Source organism: Thamnophis elegans, chromosome 2 (genome assembly GCF_009769535.1).
Source record: "Thamnophis elegans isolate rThaEle1 chromosome 2, rThaEle1.pri, whole genome shotgun sequence".
Lineage (NCBI taxonomy): Eukaryota > Metazoa > Chordata > Lepidosauria > Squamata > Colubridae > Thamnophis > Thamnophis elegans.
In genome coordinates this window covers 90,751,879-90,763,381 of record NC_045542.1, presented here as the reverse complement: position 1 = coordinate 90,763,381, position 11,503 = coordinate 90,751,879, and the positions used below count along the sequence as shown (strand labels likewise).

The 11,503-nt window shown below is 39.9% G+C and overlaps 1 protein-coding gene across 1 annotated transcript in view; it reads right to left on the bottom strand.

The window, feature by feature from the left end:
• Nucleotides 1–3,164: 3,164 nt before the first annotated feature.
• CDX1 (caudal type homeobox 1) overlaps nt 3,165–11,503 on the bottom strand; it is a 38,120-nt gene continuing 29,781 nt past the window's right edge. The window contains exons 2-3 of the mRNA XM_032212168.1: nt 4,120–4,265; nt 3,165–3,368 (exon numbers count right to left, since the gene is read on the bottom strand). Of these exons, the coding sequence (XP_032068059.1) occupies nt 3,165–3,368; nt 4,120–4,265 (350 nt within the window). The remainder of the gene's footprint in view (nt 3,369–4,119; nt 4,266–11,503) is intronic.

Below are 11,503 nucleotides of genomic sequence, written 5' to 3'. Positions count from 1 at the left end.
AACTGGTGAAATTTTCTACAAGTTTGATTAGAGTACTGGTAGCAGAGCAAGTCAGTGAAAAATGGAGTCCTGGTCTTATTGATTCATTCTGCTGCTGTCTTCATATAGGGAAATCATGATTGAGTCCCCACATGGTGGGAAGGCATTGTTTTAAACCATGCTTCTTAAATAAACATAGTGGCCTAGTTGGCACATAATATTATGCCTTATAATATATTTACAAACCCCACAATGATTGGATTTACACATATGAAGTGCACTGCAGTCATCTTTACCAGGTAGACCAGACAGGAAACACAACCAGATAAACTAATTCTACTTTATTGTAAAGCTATAGAACAGAATCTTGCAAAGTCTGAAAGTAAAATTCTCCCACAGTCTCCTTTACAGCCCGAAAAACTAAGGTGAGTCCCTTCTGAGCATCTAGCTCCACCCACTAAACAGCTACAGGTTTATGCTGTCTCATATCTGACCATTCTCCAAGCAGAATCTTTTTCACTCATCACCCACTATCTTTCCAACATACCATTAAAATTGCTGACCATGATGATGAAGCACACTGAATTCCTATGTTTTACAGTCAGGGAAGCTTTAGGTCAGCCTTTCTTCAGGGCTGCCCCATATGATATGGAGCAGCAGGTGCCAAAACCCTCACTAGTACAGGAATATGTTGAATGTTGAATGTTAATTTTATTTATATGCCGCCCTTTCCCCCCGAAGGGGACTCAGGGCGGCTCACAACTCAACCAGGGAAGGGGGATACAAACAAGAATTTAAAACGACATAAAAAAAAACAATGCATGATTAAAAACACAACAGTCATACCAATTCGAGACGGGGGCAACAGTTCTTTAGCCCCAGGCCTGTCGGAACAGCCAGGTTTTAAGGGCTTTGCGGAAGGCCTGGAGGGTGGTGAGGGTTCGAATCTCCACGGGGAGTTCGTTCCAGAGGGTCGGAGCAGCCACAGAGAAGGCTCTCCTCTGAGTAGTCGCCAGTCGACACTGGCGGATGGAATTCGGAGGAGGCCTAATCTGGGGGATCTAATCGGTCTAGTGGAGGTAATTGGCAGCAGGCGGTCTCTCAAGTACCCAGGTCCAATACCATGAAGGGCTTTATAAGTGACGACTAGCACCTTGAAGCGTATCCGGAGACCAATAGGCAGCCAGTGCAGCTCGTGGAGGATAGGTGTTACGTGGGTGAACCGAGGCGTACCCACGATCGCTCGCGCGGCTGCATTCTGGACAAGCTGAAGTCGCCGAATGCTCTTCAAGGGCTGCCCCATGTAGAGCACGTTGCAGTAGTCCAGTCTAGAGGTCACAAGGGCACGAGTGACTGTTGTGAGAGCCTCACGGTTCAGGTAGGGACGCAACTGGTGCACCAGGCGAACCTGTGCAAATGCCCCCCTGGTCACAGCCGACAAGTGGTGTTCAAAAGTCAGCTGTGGGTCCAGGAGGACTCCCAAATTGCGAACCCTGTCTGAGGGGCGTAGTGTTTGACCCCCCAGCCTGAGAGATGGAACACTTGACTGCTGAGGCAGTCACAGATAAATCATACTAGCACTGATGGTGTTACCTAGTTTGGGTAATGAAGTGTCTGCATGGAAACAAGCAAACTCAGAAAGCATCAAGGGTCTCTCAGATAAATCTCTTGCTAAGTAGGATGGCAATCTGTTGTGGCCAGCATGAGCTGTTGGAGCTGCCACCAGACTCTGACAGCGAGTGGCCCTATGAGTCGGCCCTGGAGGATGTGGAGGACCCTGGACAGAGTTCCGACTCCAAGCAGGGCGCAGAGAGACTGGTTGGCCACCAGCTGGCACCTAAGCCTTGGATCAGTGGGGGAGACAAGGAAGAGTAATCCAGAAACCAACAGTGAGTTGTTCCTGGATGCACGCCATCGAAGAGCTACTCAGTGTCAGGAGCAATTACGTAATTACAGGAGGTAATTACCCTCAGCTGGTGGTCATTAGGCTCCTCTCCAGACTATAAAAAAGACTGCTTGTGCCACGCCTTTCTTGCAGAAGTCAACACTTTGACTAAAGAGAAACTAACTTGGCAGTTTGGATTGCTGCCAAGATTTGTCTGAGTTGCTGCCGAGATTTGTCAGACTTGCTGCCAAGGTCCTTATCTGTTTGTTTGTTTGGCTTTCAGCCACCGATATTCTGGTTTTGTTATTAAAGGACATTCCATTTAAGCTTGTCTCGGCTTTCATTAATGGATGGAGGAGGGGGTCAGAACAGCAATCCAAGCTCTTATCCTCAACGCTGAAACACTGTGCAGGAATATGGTGGGAGGAATTAGGAAAAATATGAGCCAGTGGTGGGTTGCCAATTTTTTACTACCAGTTCAAGCACACTCGCACACACACAGAAGCATCCGGGTGGGTGGGCAGAGCCTCCCGCTGCCACTATCGGTTCACACAATCCGGGCTGAACTGGGAGCAACCCACCTCTGCTATAACCTAAGTGTCTCACACCAAGTCAGATGTCTTTGATATGGAATAGAGGCATGAATAAAATTTTCAAGAAAACAATGTTGGACTTTTGGCATTCTAAGAGACCCTGTTTTGTGGAAGCCGATAACTTACTTACTTACTTATTTCTCTTGAGGCTAGTTTCTCACCATCTTGTTTGTCTGTATTTCTTGCCTACTTAGCCTTTAATATGACTTTAGTTCCTAATAGTATACATACTGTATAGTATGTAAAACTGGGGCTCAGTTTCTATCATCTGACCTGACCTATAATTTGGCTTGAAATAAGTCACTTGGCTCCTGCCTTTTTGACCCACATCACAAGGCCTGAGTAATGACCAGAGGCTGACAAAATATAATTTAACAATTAATTAAACTTGTGAATCATCTGACTCTATAATTCTGATCCTGTTCAGATGAAGATCCAGATATTTTTTTAAGTACTCTGCTTCCTTGTTTCTTTCTTCCCAAACACCCATGATTCCTCCCTTGTCTGAGACAACAGCAAGTCTTTCTCTAATAGCCACAGAGGCTTATTTGGTTTTAACTCCTAGGAATGAGTTGATTATATTTGTCCAGTAGAGTAGCATATAGAAAAAGCTACTTGGTTGAGAGTCTGACAAGTAAGTTTGACTCTGAGGGAAATCCATATCATTCTGGGTACGTTAGTTTGGAGATGTAATGGAAAGGCTGAGTTCAAGGCATAAATTCTTCCTTGATAGTCATTGGGGAGGTGGAAACTAGATTGGTGGTGCTGCTGCAGATGCCGCCTATAGGGCCTGGAGTGCAGACCGCTGGTGGGGTAGGCGTGGTTGTACTGGCAGGCTGCGTTTGCTGCTGCATCTTCTTCTTGTTCACTTTCCTCTCCTTTGCTCGCCGGTTCTGGAACCAGATTTTCACCTGCAGGGACAAATGAAGGCAATAAGATTAGGAACTTAAGAAAACAGTTCCTCTTAATCTATCATAGTTTACCGTTAATATGAATGATTGGTGAAGTGGTTACATATTTTCACAGAGGAACAGAATGGACTTTTAGATAAATATTGCAGAGGAACTGCTTTGCAAATTTCAGAAAAGTGTGCCGACTGAAATATGAGTGTGACCCGTCAAAACCGCGGAGGACAAAATCGCTCTCGACGAAAGCGCGCATTTGACGTCATCACAGCGCGATGAAAAAAATTAAAAATTGAAATAAAATTAAAATTAAAGCAAGCATTTAGGGTTAGGTTAAGGGTTAGGTTTAGGGTTAGGTTTAGGGTTAGGTTTGGGGGGGTTAGGGTAAGGTTTTCGCTTTATTTTTACATTTTTCTATCACAGCGCGATGTTTTCGTCGCGCTGTGATGACGTCAAATGCGCGCTTTCATCGAGCGCGATTTTGTCCTCCGCGGTTTTGTGGTGGAACCAAATATGAGTGCACTTTTAATCATAGAATGGTTCAGGAAGCAGTTAAAGTGAGAATCAAACAAATTCTTCATGCTTATCTAAAAGTCAGTTCATTCATTTCCAAATGAACATAACATTTTTGTATGTATGATACAAACATGATAGTAAATATCCCTTTATTTTTACCCTGGCAGCTCTGCTTAATAAGCCTGTGTAATTTAAAAACGGGGTGATGGTTTGCACCTGGAGGAGTCTCTGCAGCACTCACCTGCCGCTCAGTGAGTCCAAGGGCTGCTGCCAGCTCTGCTTTCCGCCGGATGGTGATGTAGCGACTGTAGTGGAATTCCTTCTCCAGTTCCAGCCGCTGGTGGTCTGTATATACAACACGGTACTTGTCTTTTGTTCTGGTCTTGCCTAACAAAAACAAACAGTTGTACATGATGTTAAGTATCTAGATATAAAATATGTCAGGCAATTGATGGCCATAATAATAAGGAAGGACAATATGACTGTGAAATAGGAGGAAGTAGAGGAAATCGAGGGGAGAGGAGAAATACTGCAACAATATGTTGTTTTGGTAGTGAATACCCACTTTCTGAAAATTAAGGGCCATACATTTTGAACTCCCCTTGCCCCAGTTTTTATTCTTTAAAAAAAATCAAATTCTTATTCAAAATGTGCAGAAAGTGTGTCACAGAAACTGCTTGCATTCTATCAGCATTTTTTTCTGTTCCATCTCCAAGTTTAGGAGATAGTTTTCTTAGAACCTGTATATTCCCACTCTCATAGAATAAAGACTGCTCTTATGGTACTTCAGATAATACATAGAAATGTATATATAAAATGAAACTTTGTGACTGGCTGCTACATGATGTGGTGAGTCTTTCTAGAAGTCTAGTAGTCAATTCAGATGTCAATTCTCACATGCTATTTTCCAGTGCTATGATTCAGATATTCTCTCTAGCTGCACCTTATTAATTTTACTACAATTTTTCTCCATTTTTTTAAAAAAATTAAGTAACGGATTTTGAAGTTGCAGATAAGATGACTATTGACACTTCTGATTTTGGGGTTGGAGAAGACTCCTGAGGATACTGTGGGCAACTAAGGGAACAAACAAATGAACCATGATACAAATCAATTCCAAAGTTCTTCACTCAAGGCACAAATGACCGGACTCAATTCTTCTAAGTCTGGAGACAATATGCAAAGATCTTGCTCTCTGGACAAAGCTCTAATGCTGGGAAGGATAGAAGGAAAGAGAAGAAAAGGACAACCAGTAGCAATTTGGTTTCATTGTATATATAGACATACAGTTTGGTCAGGTGTATTCATATGAAAGATTCCAGTGTAATTATTTATATCATATATTTCACATATATATATATTATAGCAATATAGCAATAGCAATAGCAGTAGACTTATATACCGCTTCATAGGGCTTTCAGCCCTCTCTAAGCGGTTTACAGAGAGTCAGCATATTGCCCCCAACAATCCGGGTCCTCATTTTACCCACCTCGGAAGGATGGAAGGCTGAGTCAACCCTGAGCCGGTGAGATTTGAACCGCTGAACTGCTGATCTAGCAGTAGCCTGCAGTGCTGCATTTAACCACTGCACCACCTCGGCTCTTACATTATATATTAAAGCATTTTTGTTATATATATCTCTTATATTAAAGCATTTTTGTTATATTTGTGCTGATAAATAAATAAAGGGAGACTAGTATAGATCTATTTCAAGCTATTTAGCTCTCATCAGCTAGCCATAACTTTGCTGGGAATCGAACCTGTGCTCTATTGCCTCTTAGGCAGATGTGTTAACCATTGAGCTACAGAGCCCGACTCCTTATCAGCCAGGCCAGGGTGAAAGGTATATATTTAAAGTCACAACCCCTGGTATGCCCAAAAATGGGAGGAAGATCACTACTTCCATTCTCTGTCATTCGGCTCGTCACAAGAGACCATCCAGACAGAGACCCAATATTTTTTTACTGTTGCCTTTTTGTTACATTTGGTATATTTGTGCTGATAAATAAAGCATTTTTTTCTCTACATTATACAATTTAGAGGGGTGTTATTTTCCTTTTTAAAAAGACCAAGAGTCTCTTGAAACCACTATTTTTCTTTTTTAGTGTTAGAAATGTTGTTGGAGTTACATAACAACTGACACACAGAGAACTGAGAATGTTCTTTGTTATTTATTATGCATACTGATAACAAAACAGAACGTTTTCATCTCTTTAAATATAAATTGCCCCAGAAGCTCTTGAATCCTCTATTGGATTTGTGAGTATTTAAAACTACTTCAGTTTAATTTTTTCAGAAATGAACAGAACCACGTGGGATCCTATATTCTCACAGACTCTCCAATTTGAGTCTGTGAAGCCTTATTATAAGTAACATGCAATAAAATACTCTGTTTATCCTCATGAAAGACAAGCCTATAAAAGAAGCGGTACAGGTAATCTCAGACATCATGTCTGGGAAGAAGAGTTAACCGATTCTCTCCCTTGGCTCTCCCTATGCAGAGGTCACGTAGCACCATTCCAAAGCAGGCACCATTTTTGAGCAGATGTAATGAATTGTGGCTGATCCTAAAATAGGCCCATTTCTGGGACAGCATGCCACGCAGCCTCCATGTAGGAAGGCCAAGACAACGTCATGTAGCTTCCATTTAGAAAGACTACTTAAGCAGATCAGGTGCTTGACTAAGGCAATATATGAAAAAATACGATGGACAGAATTGTGATGGGGCAGTAGGGAGGTAGGGGTGGGAAGCAGGCCCAAGGCCTGGTACGCTGATCAAATAGATAGACTAATTGAATGACTTCACCAACGTTGACAGCTTCTTTATGCAGTTTCCATAACTCCAAGAGATACAAGCATTTCACAAAGTGTCCTTGTATGCCATCATATTTTCCCAGTGTAATTTTCACAGCAAGGCAAATAACCTCACACAAAAGCTGTAAAATTCAAGCGAGACAGGAAAGGTAAAGTAATTGAAACAGATTTTGAGTAGGAAGAAAATTTCAAGCCAGAGGAATAAAAAATGCCCGGAAAAGAAATGAAAATACGCAGATCATATTAAAGGCTTATGCTGTCATTCAGAAATATTTCTAGTACAACAGCTTGTAAATATCTTTATTTATATATAATCTTCACACATTCTAATTCAAGAATCAGTTCTTTTTAAAACAATACATATTTTTAAAAGATTAAAATGCTTAGGAAAACTAAGAGATATTTGTCTGGCAATAAAAGGAAAATATCATTGGTCTTTGATGTTCCTGTCTTGGATGGACACTTCTACAAATGGCTGCAACAATCATTAATGCTTTGCTTGTTTCCAAGGAGATGTTCCCACTATTGAAAGGGTTCCAATATGTTCAAAGTATTGGCTCCAATTAATCCTAGCTGCTAGAAATCTTTAAACTGCATTGCTCCTGCCAAAAAAACTAATAAATGAAACAGTTACCCCTTTCCAAGACAGTCATAATTTCTACTGTAATACACGTTCAGAGAAGATGTTCCATATCACTGAATGAACCTGAATACTTTTGTATGTAAACTGATAAAGTAGCTAAATACACTCAATATTTTGTAAATGAAACAAACAAAATATTAAAAAGTTATATTTATGTAGTTACTTACCAAGCACATCTAAATTATATTAAAATAACCAAAATACAGCCCCCAAGGCATGTCACAACTTTTGAGCACCCTCTAATGTTCTAATATTTGGAAATTGATCTGGTGGGTTTCAGAATTAATCATCAACATTTTTATCCATAACCAACATCCTGTGGGTAATGGGAAAAAGCCTTGACTAGGACCATTGATTTAACATGCTTTTTTTCCCCATTTAGCAAAAGGACACAAAAGTAGGCCAGCATAATTTACTCTGCCCGAACAGGGAATGTGTGTTCTGCCTTGAGCAGTGCTGGCTTGACAGCTTTACAGTAACATGGGACCAAGCAAAGAAAAGCCCAGTTGGCTGACTGGCTGGACCAACACACACACACACACACACACACACACACACACACATAACTGTTGGTGGGTTTTCTTCCATTAGGAGAAGAATTCATTAATTGCTCTCCTTATTATAGGACTGGGAAGGAAACAGGTTTTGACGGATAGCTAGGCCATGGATTTATCTACCTATCGCAGGGGTTCCGAACCAGAGGTGTGATATGATATTCCGGGTTGTGGTGCGAAAACCTGAGTTTAGAAGTTTCAAAATTATTTTGTGTGTGTGTGTGTGTGTGTGTGTGTGTATGTATGTATGTTTGTATGTGTATATATGTATACACACACACAAACACATATATGTATATATGTACACACACATACACACACAAATAGCAATAGCAGCCCTCTCTAAGCGGTTTACAGAGTCAGCATATTGCCCCCACAGTCTGGGTCGTCATTTTACCCACCTCAGAAGGATGAAAGGCTGAGTCAACCCTGAGCCGATGAGATTTAAACCGCTGAACTGTTGAACTAGCAGTCAGCTGAAGTGGCCTGCAGTACTGCACTCTACCCACTGCGCCACCTTGGCTCTTGACGAAATATATATATATATATATATATATATATATATATATATATATATATATATATATGTGTGTGTGTGTGTGTGTGTGTGTGTGTGTGTGTGTGTGTGTGTGTGTGTGTGTGTGTGTGTGTGTGTGTAATTACGGTATAGGCATATAATTATTTATTTTTAAGGGGTGCAAGAATATATCAGAAGCGTTCTAGGGGTGCAGGGTATATTGGAACCTGATTTATTGGCACCTGATCCTTGAGCTGGGTGGTGATTTTCTGACTCTCCTGCTTCCCAGCTGCCACTCATATTGTCGAATTAATACTGTAGCTAATTTTGAAGGGATGTGTGAGTGAAGAAGGCTGTTTACCCAAAGGCTGTTCTCTTCTACTTTACTGGGAAGCCCCCACCTACCTTGTAGATTAGAAGATCCCTCTCACATTCTTTTTTTTTCTTTTATGATCTCCCTTGCGCCCAGTAGGTTTCTCTCTTGCTCTATCGCATTAGTCTATCACAGTCCCTTGTTCATCACTTCTCTTCCTCCCTCCATAGCTTTTTCTTTGTCTTTCTCTTATATCTTGTCCTCTATCAACTTTCTGTTTTTCACAATTTTGCTCTCTTTCTCATTGTCTTTTTTGCTCTGTCCAAATCAACTGATAGGATAGTTGGTGGATGCTCAATTCCTGCTTCACACAGACACTGCTCTTAAGTGATTTATTCTTTTTTCACGTGCATCTCCCAAACTTGCATTAATTTGACTGGAATAATAAGAACCCTGCATAATGCCTAACCAATGCTGTGAAAAATCATTGCCCAATGCTTGATCTTTCTTTATCCCAAAATAAAAGGGATAGTTTGCAGAAGCTAAAAGTTGCTGGGCACACCATCACCATGGTCTCCAATAGAGCATTGGAATTACACACATTTAATAGTTGTGCTGGGGGGAAATGGAAAACCCCTTTAACATTGGATCAGATAAATATGAAGTTAGAAAATCTTAACTATGTCATCATTTGTCAATCATTAAGACATTAAAGTACAATTTTTTTTTTTGTTGTGTGTATCCCTCCCTCCCTCCACCCCCCCACCCCCCCTCCTCCTTCCCCCCCCCCGACTTCCCAGAACCCGTACACGGTATGGATTTTTAACTAACACAGTCTAAAATCTATTGAGAAAAAAGAAATAAAGAAATTAATGACATTCTAGATTGACCTTAGCTTCTTCTTACTGAACTGACTTTTAACAGTTTAAATCATTTCTGATCTTAAGCATAGGCTAACTGGAATTTCTTAGTCCCGTATTTATTTTGTATATAGTCAATCCATTTTTTCCAGTCTCGTTTATATCTCTCATTTGAATGATCTTTGAGATATGCCGATATTTTAGCCATTTCAGCTAAGTTTGTTACTTTCAATGTCCATTCTTGGATTGTAGGCAAGTCTTCCTTCTTCCAATATTGCGCCACCAACAGTCTTGCTGCAGTTATCAGGTGCAGAGTCAAGTTGGTCTCTACCACTGTAAAATCAGTACATATACCTAGTAAAAATAACTGAGGACTAAACTTTATCCTTCTTTTAAAAACATTTTGCATGACCCACCATATTTTTATCCAAAATGCCTTAACCTTTTGGCAGGTCCACCATATATGATAATATGTAGCATCGAGAGAACCACACCTCCAACATTTAGGCTGTACATTCGGATACATAGAAGCCAACTTTTTAGGATCTAAATGCCATCTATAGAACATCTTGTAAAAATTTTCTCTCAGATTTTGAGCTTGTGTAAATTTCACATTTCTTACCCAGATTCTTTCCCATGTATCCAACATTATTGGTTCCTCAATATTTTGAGCCCATTTTATCATACAATCTTTAACTAATTCTGTTTCCGAATCCATCTGTATTAATACATTATATATCCTCTTTATATGCATTAAGCTTTGATCTCTTATTTGTTTAAACAGATTATCCTCAACTTGAATAAAACCAATTTTTTGATCTATTTTCCACCTAGCCTGTAATTGCCCATACTGGAACCATGTTTGAACTACCTTCTCCTCTTTTAATACCTCTAAACATTTTAATTGTAATACCCCCCTTTCCGAGGTAAGAAGCTGTCTGTAAGTAATTCTGTCCTGTCTTTGTGCTGTATTCATATTTTCAATTGCGTGTCTAGGAATTGCCCACATGGGTATCTTGTCATTTAATTTATATTGATATTTCTTCCAGACCCGCAATAAAGCATTTCTTAAAATATGACTTTTAAAGGTCTTATCCAATTTTTTGTTGAATAACAGGTAAGCATGCCAACCAAATACCAGATCGTGTCCCTCAATGTTCAATATTCTATCATTGGTTAAATGAATCCAATCACTAATTGCAGATAATGCCACTGCATCATAATATAGTTTTAAATTAGGTAGTTTCAATCCTCCTCTCTCACGTACATCTTGCATTATTTTCATCTTTACCCTCGGCTTCTTTCCTGCCCACACAAATTTGTTGATACCCTTCTGCCATTCTAAAAGGTTCGCATCTTTTTTAAGTATAGGTAACATTTGGAAGAGAAATAAAAATTTTGGTAAAATGTACATTTTCACTGCCGCTATCCTACCCAGCAAAGATAAGTGCAATTTCTCCCATTTTTTCATCTCTGTCTGTATGCTATGCCAAAGTGGTTCATAATTATGCTTATATAATTTCCCATTTGAAGTTAAAATGTTAACTCCAAGATATTTGACTTTTTTAACTACCTCACATCCTAGCATCACTCCTAATTCTTCCTTTTGTTTAATATTCATATTTATAGCTAATATTTTGGTTTTTCCTAAGTTTATTTTAAAGCCCGACACTTGACCATATTGATTAATCATATTCATTAAAACCATACTGGATTCCTGCGGTTGTTCCAATATTATGACCAAATCATCCGCAAAAGCGCGGACTCTATATTCTTGCTGCCTAATCTTGATCCCTTTTAAACCATCCAAGCCCCGTATTTTATTCAACAATACTTCCAAAGTTATAATAAACAATAATGGGGACAAAGGACAGCCCTGTCTTGTACCTTTTCCAATTTGAAAAGAGTCTGTTAGACTTCCATT